The 20,157-nt window shown below is 34.5% G+C and overlaps 3 protein-coding genes across 3 annotated transcripts; 1 reads left to right on the top strand and 2 right to left on the bottom strand.

The window, feature by feature from the left end:
* Nucleotides 1-1,839: 1,839 nt before the first annotated feature.
* Nucleotides 1,840-2,815, bottom strand: LOC113776050. Its single transcript, XM_027321119.1, has one exon. The coding sequence runs from the start codon at nucleotides 2,671-2,673 to the stop codon at nucleotides 2,296-2,298; it is 378 nt and encodes a 125-aa protein (XP_027176920.1). The 5' UTR covers nucleotides 2,674-2,815; the 3' UTR covers nucleotides 1,840-2,295.
* A 5,114-nt stretch (nucleotides 2,816-7,929) lies between these two features.
* LOC113773306 (hydroxyproline O-galactosyltransferase GALT3) lies at nucleotides 7,930-8,898 on the top strand. The gene has a single exon (XM_027317918.1). The coding sequence runs from the start codon at nucleotides 7,930-7,932 to the stop codon at nucleotides 8,896-8,898; it is 969 nt and encodes a 322-aa protein (XP_027173719.1).
* A 2,599-nt stretch (nucleotides 8,899-11,497) lies between these two features.
* Nucleotides 11,498-12,545, bottom strand: LOC113774618 (60S acidic ribosomal protein P1-like). Its single transcript, XM_027319188.1, has 4 exons — nucleotides 12,439-12,545; nucleotides 12,268-12,342; nucleotides 11,952-12,167; nucleotides 11,498-11,802 (listed from the first exon to the last, which is right to left on the bottom strand). The coding sequence occupies exons 2-4, from the start codon at nucleotides 12,334-12,336 to the stop codon at nucleotides 11,749-11,751; spliced, it is 339 nt and encodes a 112-aa protein (XP_027174989.1). The 5' UTR covers nucleotides 12,337-12,342; nucleotides 12,439-12,545; the 3' UTR covers nucleotides 11,498-11,748.
* Nucleotides 12,546-20,157: the final 7,612 nt, after the last annotated feature.

Below are 20,157 nucleotides of genomic sequence, written 5' to 3'. Positions count from 1 at the left end.
GCTTAGGCCTCTGCGTGGCAATTTCACCTTGCAGATAGGACAGAAGGAAACCAATACAAGGAACAAAAAAAAATATTGAGTATCAAATTTGAACATTCCATTTGGCAAGTGAGTTTTTTAAGTGTTTGTTTAAAATTTTACTGTAACTTACTGTAGAAGTTGTAGAAAATTTTTTTGAAGCGCGCATGTAAATTTTTGGATATTTTGAAATGTATAATTTTAAAACTTTGAAAAATTTTTTGAAGTTACTATAATTAAAGTTGTTAAAAAACTTGTAATAAACAAGCTTGTGCAAACAAGGCTATACTTGCCAAACAAGGCTATAACTTACAACGAGCAAAACATTAAAATGATTTGTTAACTTGTTCAAAGATACTGAAAAGCCAATGTCAGTTCTTAACTCTTTACACAAGTGAATTAGGATTTACCTAGATGGCTTCAACTGACTTTGAGGTGTGTTCTTCTTTTTCCTTTTTTTTTTTTTAATACAAGTTAAATAGAGAGTAGTAAACTAGATTAGAAGCTTACACCTATGTCTATATTTAGGGTACAAACAAGGCGAGTCAAATCGAGTTTGGGAGTAATCTAATCGAGTTTGGCTCAATATTACTAGATTCGAATTCGATCTAACACCTAGCATTAAAGTCAACTCAAGATCAAATTTTAAAACTCAAGTCTAGTGGAGTTCAAGTTCTAGCCTTATTAAAATCAAATAAATATAAGAAATAATTTTATATTAAGTGTTGGATCATAGGCCCCGCTTCACCAGTTTGGTGAAGGGCTTGGCCCATTAGTGGCTGGGTTAATTGCGTCTATCGGCCTCGGAAATACATTTGAAAGGCTTTCCGGCTTAGATTGTCATTGGAAGATCCATTAGAGAAGATCCATTAGTGGAGGATGGGTAGAGAGAATGGGCGAGGCGAGGACGGATACTGACAGATCTGAAGTTGGCCCATCTTATGAGGATGTTTGTCAGCTGAAAGTTGTGACGCTTTCCCCACAAACCATTGCTATAATTTGTCCACAAAGTTTGAACGAATGACTCGACAAATATCTGGACCTTATTAACACCGAAGAAATGCTTTTCCAGATTTAATGATGCCCATTGGAGTAGTGTGAATAGTCCATGCACTCTTTGTATTTCTGCTTCAAGTTCTTGCACTAGAATTACAACGATTCTGTTTTTGTGATTATGTTCAACATTTTGAAATTACCGTATGTTTGTTACAGTAATACTTTACGGATTGAACTTACAAAGAGCCTACAATTAGGTCATATTTGTGACCTTCATCAACTCAAGATATTCCTTAGTGTGAAAATGTAGATTAAAGATAAATCTAAAGGAGATTTTTCTGTTTCGAATCATTTAAACGGCGGAAAATAAGGGCTTGGACAAGCTCAATCGGTCCTTGAAAATTACAGCCAAAATTTAAGATCATCCTTATTTGCAGTAGACAGAGTATTTTTTTTTTATTCTTGTTGCTAGGTGTAGCTTTTAACTCAGCCCCCACCGTTTATTTTCTTTTCTTTTTTCTTTTGTGAGGCAGATTTCAGGACCATCCTCCATCAGGTTTTTGCTATTAATGTCTTACACAACAAGTGACAGGACAATTTTGCAAGGCAATTTTGATAAAAGCTTAAATCAACATATTCAGCATATGGCAACTCTTTCAAACTGGACTCTTGCAGCTAGAGATGTCCGTGTAGCTTCTTTATTAGCAACCCCCCCCCAAAAGAAAAATGGAAAATTAACGTTTTGGAGGCCTCAACAGTCGTACATTCAATCACCCAAAAAAATTAATACTCACAACAAGCCATATTGTCTATATAACTAATGGTAGTGTATTACAAACCCAATTTTTTTTTGCCTTCTTATGCAATGATAGGGAACAATTATTCAAAAAATAAAAGAAGGAATCAAAACTTACATCAAATGTACAAAATATCCACACGGAAAAAAATTAAACCAAAAATATAGTGCCAGAAAACCATAAGATACCAAGATGGTGTTCTTCATATGACTTCCATGAATTGCTTGACTTGCAATGGAGATCCTTCCCTAAAACTCAAGACTCCATTAAAAAAGAACTTAACTTTGATCAACCAAGATCAATTTAAGCAGCCAAAACTTTGTACATTATCCTCCATTACAGAATACTGCTCTGCAGTCTGCACTGAAGAATGAAGATCAATCAAAATTCCATACCCCTTTTTCATCAAATTGAAGGGCATATAAACAAGAATCTTTCTTCTATACATTCAGCAGCAAAAGAATCAAACCCTTAAACCTCCTTATCATGGAGATGCTGAATCAAAGCCGTCAGCCCTAGCATAACGTAGCTCCAGGGAAATCTGTCTTTCTATCTTAAGCTGCCGGTAAAAGTTGGCAATAAACATCTCAGCTCTCTTGTCAATATCGTCTTCATCAGATGGACAGCTTATAGTTCTCTGAAGGGATCTTTCTCTAGCCGAGCCTGAATCAATAGAATCTGAATCATGATCAATACATGCCCTCAAGCCAGGCCGATCATTGAAGCTCAACCGCCTTTTGACCGGTGAAGCACCGATGATTGAAGCAAGTTTCCATCTGTTAACATTGAAATTCAACAAGAATCTGATCTTCTTCACTGCCCCCCTTAGGCGGCCTAACAGGGACCACTTTTCTTTGCTCATGCTTAATAATTGAAAGAATAAAAATGGATGTGATGCAACTATTGAAGCAGATAGATATAATAGAAGATTAAACTATCCAGCTAGTGGGGTCTTGAAGCTTGATGAAGTTCTTCAACTTGTTGTGCCGGCTGATATTTGTAGAATGAGTGGGGTCTTAGATTGAAGTACCAAGCATGTCTATATATATATATACATACATAGAGAAGAGGGAAGCAATTTGTGAGAGTGAATTGTAGTACGAAGGAAGACAAGAAATTGCTGGGTAGGCTGACATGAAGAAGCGTGGGGAAAAGGAATACCGCGTTAGCTCCATGACAACTATTGTGTCTATTGGCGAGTGAGAATAACGGCTCTGGTCATAGGTTGATCAATTCTTTATTACTACTTGATCAAAATTCATGGCTTAGTGTTGCTGTAGTAAAAATTGTCTGCGTGACATTATATTGAGATAATTTTTATCCATTCCTTCAAATTCATGGAATCTATTGAAGTGAACAATTTTACTTCTTGTAGTTTAGGATTGGTAATCATCACATGTTGAACATAGGCGTTGTTATTATTGGCTGCATTTTTTTTTAATTAATTTTGGTAGTTTCTTCGAAATATAATAATGTGAGATGAGTTGTAAAGGGAGATGAAAAAAAAAAATATATATATACATATACATTAAAAGAAATGATGAGTTGTATAGGGCTTAGTCAAGTCAAATTTTCAGAATTTTCATTGATTTTGTTCTCTAAAAGTGTAAAAATGTTTAGAAGGCATGAACCTGGTAGGAAGCCGGTTTTAACAATTAGATGATCTGTCCTTAAATATTATTATTATTTCGGTATTAATTCCACAGTTCCAGCAGTTATGGCTGAAAATCAATTCGTCATCACACGCTAACTGGGGGAAGCTTGACATGCACGAATTAATTATATTTCTATAACTTAATAATTTCCACATCTGCCAATTTGTATTTCTTATTACTCTTTTCTTCTTTTTCTTAGAAAAATTTTATGTTAGTGACTCTGGTGATCCCAGGGGGGGAGCAAAACATCCCACATCCATAAATAATTTGCATAGAATTTAATTCTTCTCCACTTCCTTAGGCCTTGCTTGGATTGCTGTTTTCCGTAAAAAAATTACGTCGTTTTCCGTGATCACATTTCCCTATTACCTTTTTCCCTCACATACATCAAATCGCTACAGTAATTTTTTCATGAAAAATGCAATCCAAACACAACCTTAATTTGTCGGTAAAAGTACTAGTGTCTCTTGCCTCGGTCAAAAAAGAAAAGATTCTGTCTAGGGAAGGGACCATCTGGGTTTACTTTTCCATTGGATCAAAAGGAAGAAAAAAGAACCTTTCTTGTGATTTGCTAAAGCAACAGTATACACAAAAGTATAGATATATATATATATATATATATTCTCATTGGAACATATATTATTATTATCATCAACTTAATCTAGCACAACCAGCTTAAAATTAAAACAGAACTAAATACGCACTCATTAGAGTGTTTATTAGGACTAGTTTCTGGGGTCATGAAAAGCATTTTGTGTTGATCAAACCCCCAAATCCCATCCACAGAAGAGAACCCGTCAAGATTAGCAAAAATAGACGGCGGGCTACGTGCTTGAATCCAGTTACTTAATCGCAGCGATTTGCTATTACAACAAGTCAAAAGACTTGGCTTCCAAGTTTTAGCTTTTGCGCTATGGAATTCGGGGCTGACGATGAAAGCTACGAATTACGCTACTGTTTCAGATTTGAGAAGACAAACTCATGGATGAGTACTCGAAAAGAAATTGCATAAAAACTTGGAAGCCAAAGGCCTTGTTTGGATTGCCGGTTTCCGTCAAAAAATTACGTCGTTTTCCGTGATCACATTTTCCTATTACCTTTTTCCCTCACATACATCAAATCACTACAGTAATTTTTCCATGAAAAATCACGGAAAATGCAATCCAAACACAAAAGTCTTTTGACTATACATTTCAAAATATTCAAAAAAAAAAAAAAACACGCACTTCAAAAATTTTTTAAAAAATTTCTACAGTAAGGTACAGTAAAGTTTTAGACAAACATCCAAAAAACTTATCTTCCAAACGGGTCCTCGTACTCGAAAAGAAATTGCATAAAAACTTGTACGGCTTATTAACTATGGACGTAACTAAATTCTTGGATGGTCCGACTTATATACCTTGGTATGTTTAACCTTATAAATCCTCATAAAACCTTACAAGTACTGGAGATCAATTGAATGGGTCGGTTCTCCCTATCCCACTTATGATGTTTAGGGATTGGTCACGTGGTTTATGATATCACTGAACTCAAATGTATTGAGATAGTTACTTGGGCTCTAAAATGTGTTAGACATATTAATGTATTATTTCTACTTCATATTATTTGGTTTATCAATCCCATTATCCGAGAAGGAATTTGGAACTTGGAAGTGCTAATATATTAGTACGTACTACTCCATTTCTATAGCTTGTACATTGTACGCAAGTACAAGCAAAAGGCTTTTGCATGCAAATCGAATAGTTGATGATCAAAGTGCTAAAATAATCGAATAGATTATTAATGTCATACTGGATATCTGTTTATAGGATGTAAACCGCATAATTAATTACTTAAGATCTCGATTAAATTACCAATAATGTTTTGGTTTGATTGCCAAGTACGTTCCCTGAATCGAAAATTAATTTTTGAAGTCAACTGGAGGATATGAAATTGACATGAGCACCCGAAGTTCAGTAGGATTGTGGGTTTTTAGCAGACAAAAGAAAATTTACTAAAAATCCGAAAACAACAGCCATGGCGGCGTTGTGCTCTATAGAAGAAAGTTCAAAGCTGGTATTTTTGGGCCCATTAGAGAGCGTCCATTTAACGCTCCAATTTCAGAAAAAGTTTTTGTTGATAAGAATGAACCAAACCAAACCTAGAAATTTGCATGAAACCAATTGGAGGAGTTTCGTTCGGTTTAGTTTCCAGTAGTTTTCTTATATATAAATTTGGTTTTTTATACTTAAAACTCCAAGAATTAGAGTTCTTCTGCTTCAAAGGCCTCCTCCTAAATCTTTTCAGTCAAAATACTTTAGGTTGCCTTGTTCATCCAGTTTAGGCACCGGCGTCTCGCGTCTTCGTCAAAGTCCCTATCAATTTTCGATACTCAATTAGCAATAGAAACTCGTTCCGTGCTTCTCTATATCCGGTTTTGAATTTTTAAATCGCAACTGCCAATCAGCAACATATGTATCAATTAGAGGTGGCAAATCAACCCACTTAACTAAATTTACCCATACCCGCCCATGAATAGATGGGTATGGGTATCTTAAATTTTTGTATATAGGTATAAATGGGTTACCCAATAATACTCATTTAATAAATGGGTATTATTGGGTAACCCATTAAACCCATTTAGAATTCTCTTCCCCCCAAGTCTCTTCTTTTCCCCCACCTTTTTTTTTCAAAATTTTTCATTTTGTCATGATGTTAACCACTTTTGTTTCATTATTATTATTATTATTTGTTGGTTTTATCTTATTATTTTATTTTCTCTTAGTTTGTTAACTTGCTCATTTTTTAGCATTACCAATTTATAATAAATTTTAGCCTATTTTCTTATCTTTATAAAATGAAAATTTATATTTATATATGAAAAAAATGTTAGGGGTTCAAAATTTTTGGATTAAGTTTTTATATTAATTTTTATAGTACTTAGTTCAAATTTTTATATTCTTATTATTCAATTATTAAATAATAAGTAATTTTGTGACAGAGTATAAATGAAGAAAAATTGGAGAATTAAGTTTATTGAACATTATAAGTAAATATTTAAAACTAATAATGGGTACAAAGAGTGGTATAAATTGATAACTTAGTTTGCAAAAATGAATTTAAATGAGTTTACAAAAAATTAAAATAAATGGGTAATTGGATTACCCAATTCATTTTTTGACTTATCCATTTATACACTCATCTAATTAAATGGGTATAAATGAGTTGACTCACTTATACCCATTACCCATTTTACCCAACCCAAACCCGCCCAAGTCACCAATTTTGACACCTCTAGTATCAATCAAAAAGAAAAAGAAGAAAAAATTGGGTTCATAATCAAGTCTAGTTGTCATTAAAAGCAAAACAAAGATGCGCGCATGGTAGCTTAATACATATATGCCTGGTTTTAAAATGCATGCCTTCCGAAGTATTAATACTCGAATTGTGAACACCGATGTGTATTAGTACACCATACATCTTGGATCAATCGGAAGAAAAGTAGTGAGTGTTTTTTTGTCAAGTCAATGGCTTTAACACTAAGCGTGCAGAAATTGACGTAACCCTAAGTATGCCATGTTCAAGGTTCCTCTATTGGGTTCATGCTAAAATACCTAATCATAAATTGTTGACCAAATCATCACGGGATAGAGTGGAGTTGACGTTAGGCTCAATTCCACTCTCCCTTTTTCTGCCTTTCTGCATAGAATAGAATTGAATAACCATTCTAATTGACCAGCTCCATGTTTCATTTCATATATAGGAAGGAAGGCTGTACGTTGTTCTCGAAAAGACCATAAAGCCCTCAAAGCAAGAAAGCATGCTTTGTCAAAGAATAAGCGAGATGTCGGTCATGTTAAAGATTTTGAGTAATTCTGTGAAGCCATGCATAAATGATGTATCAAAATCGTTATCCGTTCCAGATTTTGAGTAGTCGGTGTTTCACTATTACGTATATCAATTGCATTAAAAAAAAAAAAAAGTCGCATAATGTGAACTATTAAAACATAAAAGGGCAGAAGAATCAATAATGTAATTCGAGATGAATGTAATAAGAATCCATCAATCCAACTAATTGCTCTTGTGGGAGTTTATGGATCTTCATCTAGTTAAAAGTACTGTGTCCTTTACCATTATGTTGCGAAGCCACCGTCATACTTAATTTCAAGAGTTAAAAAGGTCAGTTTCTTCAGGCCATCTGACGTTTAAAATCACAAAGCCCGCCATCAATTAATTAGTTAGGTGTTCATGGTTTGGGCAAAATGGTATTTTTACTCTCTTAATTCTCTTTTTAATACACCTTCCTTCCTTCAAGGATGGAAAGTCTAAATTGTGAACTGAAATGCACGACATTGCCAACCCAAAGCTTTACATTGACGAAACCTCTCGCAAATCACTGTCTTCAAAGCCATTTTCCAATGCCCATTTCTGCATCCTCAGCTCTCCACCATCTCCTTTCTATGTCCACCATTCATGCCGATACGATGAAGCCAAGCAGATCATCAAATGGCCAGCGTTTCATCGTAACTTCCTTCTTCTTCATAGTTTTTCTTTGTATTCTAGCATCAATAAACGAAGTTAGATTCGATAGTTTTTTAAGATTTGGTAGATGTGCATTTTCACGCGCACCCCATTATTCATCCGAAGAAAATTTTCTTGCAGCTAATTCATCCTCCACCTCCAATTCATCATCCACCGATGACGTTAGAATACTGATAGGAATCCCAACACTTCCTGATCACTACCACAAAAGACACTTCCTACGGCTAGTCTACGGCATACAATCACCTCAGAATGCAAAAGTTGACGTGAAATTTGTATTCTGCAACCTCACAAAGGAAGATCAAAAGGTTCTCGTGGCACTAGAAATTATGCGTTACAACGATATAATCATCCTCAACTGCAGGGAGAATATGAACCAGGGTAAGACCTATACCTATTTTTCAAGCTTACCAGAGATGCTGAACAATACAGATGGACCATTTCCACCATACCATTATGTGATGAAAGCAGATGATGATTCGTATTTTAGGTTAGAAAATTTGGTTGAGTCTTTGAGGCCATTGCCTAGGGAAGACCTGTACTATGGTTATGTTATTCCATGCCCAAGTATGGACCCTTTTGTCCATTACATGTCTGGAATGGGGTATTTAGTTTCTTGGGATATTGTAGAGTGGATTAAGGAGTCTGATATTCCATTGAAGCATCTTGAAGGGCCGGAAGATAAGGTTTTTGGAGAGTGGCTTAGAGATGGTCATCGCGCTAAAAATAGGTACAATGCTAAATGGTCTATGTACAACTTTCCCGAGCCTCCCACAAGGTGCACTCACGAGCTATGGCCGGACACTATTGCAGTTCACCTTTTGAAGACTCAAGAGAAGTGGATTCGGACATTGAATTATTTCAATGTTACAAAGAACCTGAAACCATCTAAATTGTACCATATACCTTAGTCGATATGAATTATGACAATTTTTTGTTTATTCTTTCCGGTGGAGAATTCATATGGATTATATCCATATCCACAGACTAATTTTGATTATTGTCGTTTCTTGGAAAATAATTTTCATGTATTTGAATTCAGGAAGTCAAAAACAACTATTGGTTATTCTCTGGAACTAAGGAAATTACTACTCTTATCTTAGAGTCAATAATGTGTTTATTTGTCATTCCATCAGCCTAGGGGAGTCACTCTCTGTCAGTTGGTCTTTTGTTCAATAATGTGGACATATTTGCTTTGATAATCTAGAGGGAAAGCTTATGGAGATCTAAAAACTTATGGTGGCTGCTTATCCTTCAAAAAGGACAGGGTAACCTCAAGCCTTGACATATAGATTAGGCAGAGTCTTGACATTGTCAAATATTATAGTGACATTAGAATTTCTCTTGTGGAAATAACATGAACAAGTTTACCTTGATTGATAACAAAATAGATACATCTTAATCCTTCTCTAGTCAACGTAAATCCATCCTATAATAAGTACTAAGATTTACTTGACTTTCCTCTTTTTAACTTTTTTTTAATCGTCTTTTCTAATATTAAACACGAAAAGTGCACTATTTCCTTTAGTATTATCCTTTTTAAAATAATCAAAAACTATCTCGAGATGGTATGACTGTCAGCTAGATCCTACCGATTTACTCGTAGATGATTATCATAATTTTATAGGTTGAAAAACAAACAGAACATTGCAGTGAAGGGGATATATATACACATGCAGGTATCCACATTACCCAAGTGGAGAAGTCCCATGGGTTGAATTGAACCCTCCCCTCCCATGGGAGAACAAGTCCCGGTGGTTATTCACTCTAAGTGTTGAATTACTTAGTGCAGTATTCTAGTGAAGGACCATTAGAAAGGATGGAAGTGACTTTAAGACAGATTAGGCCTCCTCGGCCGAAATACACAAGGAACGATGGGTTAAATATATCCGTTTACATTGATTTATTTTTGCATTTTCCTACAAATTGGCAGTAGCTTGAGGTACATATGATTCAGCACTTGTCCACTGATCCACAAGAAGAAGGCTGCCATGGATAATCCCAACAAGTAAACTTGTTTAAAATTGGATTCTGAAATTGTCTCTCTCAACAAGAAGACTCCCCATATATCCAAATTTGAGGATTCTGCACTTGAGATTTTGTTCCCCCCTCGCCCAAGGCAGGCCTATAGAGATAAGAAGATCCGTGCGAACTTTCCATTTCTCCAAACGATATGGACATCGAAATCACGTTTCAGTCTAGTTGCTAACAAGTAAAGAACACTTGCTCCAAATGGACATCTAAATCACGTTCCAATCTAGTTGCTAACAAGTAAAGAACACTTACGTCGTAACATTACCCAAAACCCTAAAACCCGAGGATCGGAGGATACAATTGGGTTTGTTTGGATTGATCATTATTTGCCAAAATTTATTTGTTTACATCATCATTACAATTTCCAACACACCTTTTTATCTTTCAAATTACATTTTTATCTCATATACATCACATCACAAAAAGTGCTACAGTAAAAATATCTCAAATAATTTACAATCCAAACAGGATGCTTCCAACTCGGAAGCTACTACAACTATTGTCCTGTTTGGCAACTTCAAAGTCTCGTACGACTGTAGAACAAGAAATTTTCCAAACAAACCACAGTTTGCCTGTGCTACAGCAAAACCTTAAGCCAGCACTTGAGGGTTTTTAATGAATAAAGCAGTCCTACACCATGCTCAGCAGAAATCGCCCATCAAGAAGTAATGGCCCTATGCATGAAGAGGCCAACATTATCTGGCAGTACCCTGCAACCTCATGCCAGATTTCCTTCCGAGATACAACACAAATAATGATCCAAAAACCTTGATACAAGTATGGATCATGACACAAAACGTTCAAGAGAATCCATCACAATCATCACACGACCCAGGATTTGCATATAAATGCCACATTCACAGGTGGCGAACTGGAGATCATCTCATTGTTTCTTAATGAAAAACATATCTACTAATCATCTCATTTAACTCAGGGAAGTTTCAAGGGCCACAAGACCTTGATGATGCCTTGTTGCTTAGGTTTGCAGCAGTCAAATCATTTAATTAGGTAAGTGAAGGCATCTTATCAAGAAAAAGATCTTGACTAAACAATGGTTGCCACCCAAGAACTTCCACGTAGCTGGAAAAATCACCCTAGTTATATTATAAAAAAAAAAAGAAACCAAACTGCATCCTCAAGAAACCCCATCCCTTAAAAGCTCAAGCCAAACCACCATCAATCACTAATGTTTCCAACAACCAGGGGATATTGGGAAGTATACAAAACTGAAATTAAAGTTGTAAAGATCAAAAGTCAGGTGGTCGCATCAACTTAGTATGTTTGCTGAACAATTAAAAATCAACCAAACCGACAGAATCACCTGGTAGACTTGTCTAAGCAAAAGAAGACAACATTATGCATAATTTGATAGTGTATCTCAATAACATAAAAAGTTAAGAAGAAGCATCAGTTTTTTAAGGACATGCTGGTGGGAGGAAATAAGTTGAATTTTATGCATAATAAGACTCTAAGCAATTAGCAACAAACATGCTTCACTGCCTAAAACCACGAGTTTAACAAAGAAAACCATCCCCAAATATAAACGCAACAAAACTGCTTAATGGATAAAAATCTAGAACACGTTTGCATCATAGTTATCCATTCAGTAAACTACATTGTAAAAGAAAATCATAACGCCTTCTAGTAACATAATGCTATACCCAAAAATTTCAACGAACTGAAAGACCTTCCTAGTACATTTATAAGAGAATAAGATTGACAAACGCCTAATCAAACAAGCTGAATCCCATATCTTCATCACTCTCCTCCTTGGGCTCCTCCTGAAAAAAAAAGAAGCAATCATCCCATTTAGTATCGCAAAATTTTGCTATCCAAATGAAGTAATACTGTAAACATATTTGGTAAATTTAAATATTCATAGGCAACTAACAATACAAAAAAGGAATAGACAAAGGTATAATAAAAGTACCTTCTTCTCCTCAGCGGCAGGGGCAGCAGCAGCGGCCGGAGCTGAACCAGCGCCGGCACCAGGAGCAGCAACAGCAACGGCAGCGCCACCGCCACAGCCAACGTTGACGATAAGATCTTCGATGTTCCTCTTCTCGCAGAGCTTGGCAAAGAGGCTAGGCCAGTAGGATTCCACGGTCACATTAGCAGCCTTCACCAATGTAGCAATCTTCTCTGCCTGTAAAAATTGGACTAGGAATGAATATAAAGCAAAAAAGAATAATAATTCCGAAAACAAACCAAAAAAATGGCGAATGAACAAAAGCAAAAAAGGTTACAGTGACAGGGATGCCATCGTCGTGGAGGGCCAGACAAGCGTAGGTGCAGGCGAGTTCTGAGACCGACATCTTTTTCTGATGATCAAATTGACGAGAAGAAATCAGAAGAATAAAAAATCAAGAATTAATGAAACAGAAAACACAAATAGAAGATATTCTTTTTTCTCTGACCACTTGAAGCCGACGGAAATTTAGGGTTTTGTGTGGATATCCTCCGATGCTGCGGCCGCCCTGCGGTTTTCCATTGATTTGGAAGAGGGCAAGTTTATTTTATAGGGTTGCAATTAGGGCACGCAACTAATTAGAGGGGCTCACTGGAAGTTGTGGGCTGCTTGTATCTAGTGGGTGGGCTTACTTCAAAGTGGAGCCTAAACGGAGCCTGCTAAAATTTTCTTGTGATGAATCTATGTATGAATTGCATTGGCTAAATTGCATCTTGCATTTTGTTTAGGGTTAATACCACTTTGTCCCCCCAAACTTTGGACGATTACCCACTTCAGTCCCTAAACTTCAAAATGGGACACTTAAGCCCCTAAACTTATAAATACCTCCCACTTAAGGAAAATTGTTAACAAATTCTGAATGCCGTTGGTGGTCAAAGTGTCCCATTTTATAAGAGTTTAGGGATTTAAGTGTCCCATTTTATAAGTTTAGGAACTTAAGTGGGAGGTATTTATAAGTTTAGGGACTTAAGTGTCCCATTTTGAAGTTTAGGGAATGAAGTGGATGATCGTCCAAAGTTTGGGGGGACAAAGTGGAATTAACCCTTTTGTTTACTTAGTTGCCATAAGGATGAAACACAGGTTAAGTACTCGTATTGTATTCATATAATACACCAAAAAAAGCAGTTCAAACGAATTTCTTTGTTTCGTTCATTTTAAAAATACTCTAAAATATAGTTGTACTTTGGGAAAATCGTTTAAAACGTCCCTCACATTTTACAAAATGACTTTTTTCGTCGCTCACTTTTAAAAGTATAATTTTATGTCCCTTACATATTCATATCGGTCAAATTTAATCCCTAACTAGATTTCTGTTCATTTTTGGTAGGAATCTATCACATGCAAGGCACGTGATCATTTTTTAGGGGTAAATTTGTCAAATTATATTTTGCATAATCTGATCTATAGTCTCCCACATTTTATAAAACAAATTTTTTCGTCCCTCACATTTTATAAAATGATTTTTTCATCCCTCACATTTCACAAAATGAATTTCTCCATCCCTCAAATGAATTTCTCCCTCCTTCACATTTCAAAAAATGAATTTTTCATTTCTCACTAATTATGTGTGTGAATACATTTTTTTTAAACATATGTATATGTCTATTTGATTTTGCTTAATAATACGAATAGCATAAACACATGTATGTGTCTATTTGATTTCACTTAACAATATGAATACCATATATTATACGTGATCATTTGATTTCATCTGGTATTAGCTAGTAAAAAATCTTGCATTCATTGTCAAGTTGGCCAATAAAGCTATTTTCGGTCAAAATACAATAAAAATATGCAAATTAGGGTTCTATTGGTAAATATTAGTCATAATCATACAAAAAGAAAAGATATCTCACAAGTTGGGCCCAATTACATACATGTCTTTATGCTATTATTATTAAACAAAATCAAATAGACATATACATGTATTTAAAAAAAATGTATTCACACACATAATTAGTGAGAAATGAAAAATTCATTTTTTGAAATGTGAGGGATGGAGAAATTCATTTTGTGAAATGTGAGGGATGAAAAAAATCATTTTATAAAATTTGAGGGACGAAAAAATTTATTTTATAAAATGTGGAGGACTATAGATCAGATTATGTAAAATATAATTTGACAAATTTACCCTACAAAAATGATCACGTGCCTTGCACGTGATGGATTCCGGCCAAAAAATGATCGAAAACCTAGTTAGGGATTAAATTTGACCGATATGAATATGTAAGGGACATAAAATTATACTTTTAAAAGTGAGGGACGAAAAAAGTCATTTTACAAAATGTGATGGACGTTTTGGATGATTTTCCCTTGTACTTTTCACATAAACTTATAAAACATGTATTATACTTGTCGTATATTATACTTCTTAAGTTATATTTAAAACATGTTCTATATTTAGTGTTCGGTCAATTTTATCCCACGTTCCGTCAACGTTAATGGTTAAATTTGACAGAAATCCTTAAACATTGCTTTTTTTTTTTTGTTGAGAGACCTATTTGTAACAATGTATTGTTGAGGGATCACCAAAAAATGCAATGAAAATAGTCTAAAGGTGGGACGTATAATTACCTCAAAATACGATAGTAAACACCAGGTTATAAGATGCGTAAAACTATTCTATCTTACGAAATTATACACATCACTACAAGAAAAGCACCAACAACTTGGTGTTGCATTAATCCAAGCTTGTTTCTGTGGGTAAGCATTTTATTTTCATTGGAATAAGGAAAAATGGTAAATTCAATTCAAGAAAGTAGGGAACTAAATATGAAAAGAACTTTTGTCATCCCCACTATATCCAGGGCCCTAAATTGAAAACAATTACTAAACAAAATTAATCATTAACCACTGTAAGAATTTAAAAGACTACACTAGCACCTTATACCATCTTCCAACGAATCCAAGTGTATGCCAAAAGCAAATGCCACCTCGAAATACAAATACCATATTCTAATGGATCCAAGTGTATTCAAAAGCAAATACCACCTCAAAATACACAATCAACTTCAGAATCCTGAAATAGCAGACCTAAACATACATGATACATCTTTTGGTTCATGAAAAAATAAATTGTTTTTTCAAGATATTTCAATCACTCTTGTCTTTATGAATTTTTTGACATTTACTTCAGCTATCAGAGGTTTTGGACTCTTTACCATTAGTACACACATTGTCATTTTCTTTATTTGAAATCATGAGATTTTGACTATCAAATTTCTTGGATTCTTGTCCATCATTCGGCACATCTCCATAATCATCAATAGAAATCAAAATATCTTCATGTGCAAATTTCTGACACTCTTTTGCATTAGTCCATTCGTGCTCATCCTCATTAATCAAGATTAAAGCATCTTTATGCATTGCACTTTTACTTGCGGCAGAATCAAAATTATGATTAGAAGTTTTGGACTATTTACCATAAGTATACACACTGCCATTTTCGTCATTTGAGAGCATGACATTTTGTTTATGATATTTCTTGGACTCTTGTTGATAGGGTATAATTTGTTAGTAATTTTATTATTGATTTCCCCTTCTATCCCTGACAAATATTGTGTTAATTGCTGATATCTACTTATATTTGGTACCATGACTTAATTTCAGGAATGAAGCAGAAAACTACCAAAAAGGAGGGATTTTATGGAGAATATGGAGACTTCTAAGGGCTTCAATCCTTGGGCCCTTGGATTGGTGGGGACCACAAAGCTATAAGTCATTTGGGCTCTTCAAAGAAAACTACGTAAAGAGACTTGGAACAAGAAGTATTTTGGAGGCTTTGTCCACATGTGTGGGGACCACCTAGATAGCTTTTAGTTATCTTTCTTTTGGCTCTTTAAAAGGGGACAACGTACAGAAGCAAAAGACATCTCTAGTCTTAGTTTAGTTTTAGTTTCTTTTCTTTCTTTCCTTAGACTGGCCTCTGACACACGCCAGGTATTCGACAATATTCCCCAACGGGGAGATTTTCTCATGAGGCGTGGTTAAGCTTTTCTAGTCAAGGGGACAACTGACGATTTGGTTCGACAATTACTGTGAGATCGAATCTGTTTTAATTATTTTTCTTCATTTATTGGTATTTATATGTTCCTTGATTTTAATTGCTATGGCCTTGTGTATGATTGATTAGTGCGCAATAATTAATTATTCATATCGGCTATTTTTGCTAAATAGGGGTAATTGAATCCGTAATTGTTCGTTATCTCTACCTCAGTAGCAACTGGCGTAATTGGGTTTATGTCAGGGGAGCATATGATCTAATTTAAACAAACCCTCGTAGCGTGTTTGTTGGTTAGGATTGGGCCTTTCTAATTATTAATGCAATCTAGAAATTAAATCCTACGGTCGTACCTAGGGTTATTTTTGGGTTAGAGAAATAGCTAACGGTCGTACCTTAGCTATCGAGAAATTAAGGAAGGGTTGGTTGTTTATCGCGTGCATGACAACTATAACTAATCTATTGCTAAATGTTGGAATTATTTCTGCATCAATGATCAGTGCATGAACCATTTCTGATGTGTACCCTTGGCTAGAGTTTCCCCAATCATTTCTTTTAATTAATTATTTTCTGCAGTTAATTTATTTAGTTAGCATTTAATCCAAAACCCCCCATACTTTGGACTCTAGAAGAAACAAATTATCCCCAGTCCCTGTGGATTCGACCCTACTCACCACTATATACAAAATCTGTATTTTTCTCGAGTAGGTATTTATTATTGTACAGGTTCGGCACCTGTCAATTTTTGGACTCTTGTCCATCAATCAGCAGTTTTCCATGATCATCAATAGAACACAAAATATCTTCAAAGTCCCGGCACTCTTTTCTATTAGCCCAATCATTCCCATCCTCCTTAATCAAGTTGGCAAAATCAAAATTATGACCTTGCTTGGCTTGAGCCAATTGCTCCAAAACGATATTCAACTGATCACACGCACTTTGATCATCTCGTTCTTCCAATTGTCTGATAATTCTAAGGCAATCTCTGACAGGATCGATCTTGTATCCTCAAATAAGCTTCATATATCATCGATTGCATAGCATTATGCCTATCTCCAACTTCAACTCTTTGCAAGGTTTGTGCGATCTTATTTGCCCCAAAGACATTATGAACATTTTGAAAATTTGCTTCTTGACCTGGAGCTATCACGAATTATTTGTTTTCCTATAAACCAACACACCGTACGGTACTAACAAATTCTCAAGACTTAAGTTATAAATGGTTGGCTAGTTTAGCCTAAACACAAAGTGTGCGGAAGTTATGCAGAAGTGTAAAAGTAACAAGCAAGATAGAAAGTATGTGTGGCAAACAAAAACTAATAGTACATTCAAATTTCTTATACTAAGGTTGCTATAAATGGAAAGGGTTTGGTCTATTTATAGGCAAGTTAAGAACGCTACGCATCTCTAGAGAATGTTACAAAGTGTACACCTACGCATGTTCTCTAAAAATCTCTACACAAAGTGTATGTACATTTTGACCCTAAAAACATCTACATAAGTCTCATCTTACCTACAAGATTCTAGATCATTCCATAAGGCTCTTGAATAGTTTAGAATGTTCCACAAGCTTCTAGCATATGCTACACAATTCTAGCAACTTGTGGTATAATCTCCTTGCCTTCGCCAAGCCCACAAGTCTTGACACTTAGTTAGGGGAATGAGGTGTGGGTCTATTAACTGTCATAACTTTTCTATCAAGACTACTATGTACAGTGTTGCGGAATTGGCCGGCTAGGCACGGTCACACGCGGGCACGCGGGCTGAGTGCAATCCATGTCAGAGGGAAGAATGGTGCGAAAATACAACTTGATTCACATTTTTTACGTAACAACTTGCATGCAACACAAGCTGCTTTTCATTTGGTGTCGATTGAGAGAAACTCTCTTTTTTCTAGAGTTTCTTGATGTATGATAGTTGTTTCTTCATGAAGGGTTGATTCTTGATGAAAAAATTTCAAGATTTGATTGACTGAATCTGTGAAGATCGCGAAAGAGTAATTATGGAGTAAAAGCTTATGCAGGAGAGATGCTAAATTGAGATGTTGGAATCGATGAAAGTATGGATAGTATCTACAGAAAATTAAAGAAAGATGATGATGGAGTGGTGCACAAAGGAAGAAGCAGGGAAGAATTGAAATAAAGATGGATGCGGAGGTCGATGTTTACGCTCTGTTAGTGGAATGGTGAAGTGAAGAAAATTATGTTTGCACTGGAGTCAGCGTAATTCATTTGCAAATTGGCAATGAGTCATGTCTCAGCAAACTTATCCGAGCAATATATATATATATATATACACACACACATACTAGTGGACTTCAGGTTCAGGCTGTGTCCACTTAAAATTTCAAGAATAATTAAGTGAAACCATTCTTTCTCATAAAATCAATAGGAGCCAAAGTAGAATATATGCCCACTTATGTATATTACTAAATAAAAGAGAAAATCTTAATCCTATCACTAAATACTAGTTAGTAATTACCAATTAGTTAACTTAATTATAACTATACTTGGAAGTAAAATTTTAATGGAAGCTGATACATTGGAGTTTAGCTTAACAATTAAATTTAAGTTCTTATTTATTTCAATGTTGTTTAAGAATTGAGATTATGAGTTAGAACTTAGGATTATGAACCTTTTTTTTGCATATCATGTTTGTTTGATTGCTTGATTGAATTTTATTGGAAAAATGTATAAGATATTATTTTGTTACAATAATTTTTAAAGAAAATTAAAATATTTTAACTCACTATTGATATTTTGGATTTTGGATATTACCGAATTACAATTCTTTGATCTAATTTATCTAAGGTTTAGACGGTAATCGGATATTGGTCTTAAAAAATTAATTTCCAAATTACCAAATTTTTTTTATTGAATTCCTGATTATTGACCAATGAACACCTATAAACATAAAGGCCATACTTGTTTGATTTGGCATGAATAAAAGGCAAAAGGGGAAAAAACTGCAATGGCAAGAATAACAATATGCAAGAAATATTATTGTAGGTAATAATAACGAAACTGTAATTAGAGTTTAATTGAAATCTATCTTAGGATTAAAATCTATTATTAGTCCATTAAACCTAATCCAAAAGTCATGGTTTAGATAGCACATCCACCCGACCAAATTATAAGTTAATTAAATTAAGATTAACCCATTGGGCCTCAAAGATTAATGGTTTCATTTATTTATGAGTATTTATATATTTCCTACACTTTCTCGAAATGATTATTTTGCATGATTAATTAACTGATCACTATTTAAGTTTTGAAATAATCTATCGCCATCTAAAATGTTAGATTTGTAATTCTTTCAAATTCGTGATTGTTTGATTGTTTTGGTGTTTGTGCCAAGGGACGTAATTTGACTATATAAGAAACTTTCAAATGAATATGTAATCTAAGTTATAAAAACTCTCGTAACATGTTTGTTGGTTAAATTAGTAGCTTTTCTAATTCCTAATGCGGTTAATAAATTAAATGCTAATCATATATAGAGTTGTCTTTTAGTTAGAGAAGTAATGGTCGTAGCTTGATTATCAAAAAAAAAGGGAAAAAAAAGAAAGGTAGGTTGTTAGAGTTTATCGATATCCAAAACCAATTTATTCATGAATGTATGAATTTATCTTGGTATCGATAATCAATTGAATAAACTAAAGTCAAAATTATTCTTTTAAATATAAGTAATCTCTCATTGATTTATTTTATTTAATTTTGCCTTGCTGTTTTTTTATTAAATTGTTTTAGTTTAATTCCTTGAAAACCCCTTTTTTCATTTATAATTTTCACAAAAAAAAATAAATCACCCAGTACTTGTGGAGATGATTCTATTCACTACTGCACTTAAAATTATATTTTTGAAGTAGGAATTTTATTCGATATCCATCACTTCATAAAAAGTAAGGGGACTAGAAGGATCAGACCACAACATTTCTTATCACTTTAATTAAATTTCGCGAAAATTAGGGCTAAAGGGTGGAAGAACCTGTAAAGAAGACAAGGAAAAAAAAATAGTTAGAATGACATTCAATTAGAATGAAAAGAAATATAGTGGTTTGATCTTTTTAGTTGTCATTCCTTCGTGTATTCTTTTATTATAAGATAGATGATGGAGACTACGAAACTTTTAACACGTATATTTAAATACGTATGATAATTTTTATTT

The sequence above is a fragment of the Coffea eugenioides genome, chromosome 6 (genome assembly GCF_003713205.1).
Source record: "Coffea eugenioides isolate CCC68of chromosome 6, Ceug_1.0, whole genome shotgun sequence".
In the NCBI taxonomy this organism is placed as follows: domain Eukaryota; kingdom Viridiplantae; phylum Streptophyta; class Magnoliopsida; order Gentianales; family Rubiaceae; genus Coffea; species Coffea eugenioides.
Note: the sequence above shows the minus strand (reverse complement) of the source record. Positions and strands in the feature narration are given on the sequence as shown.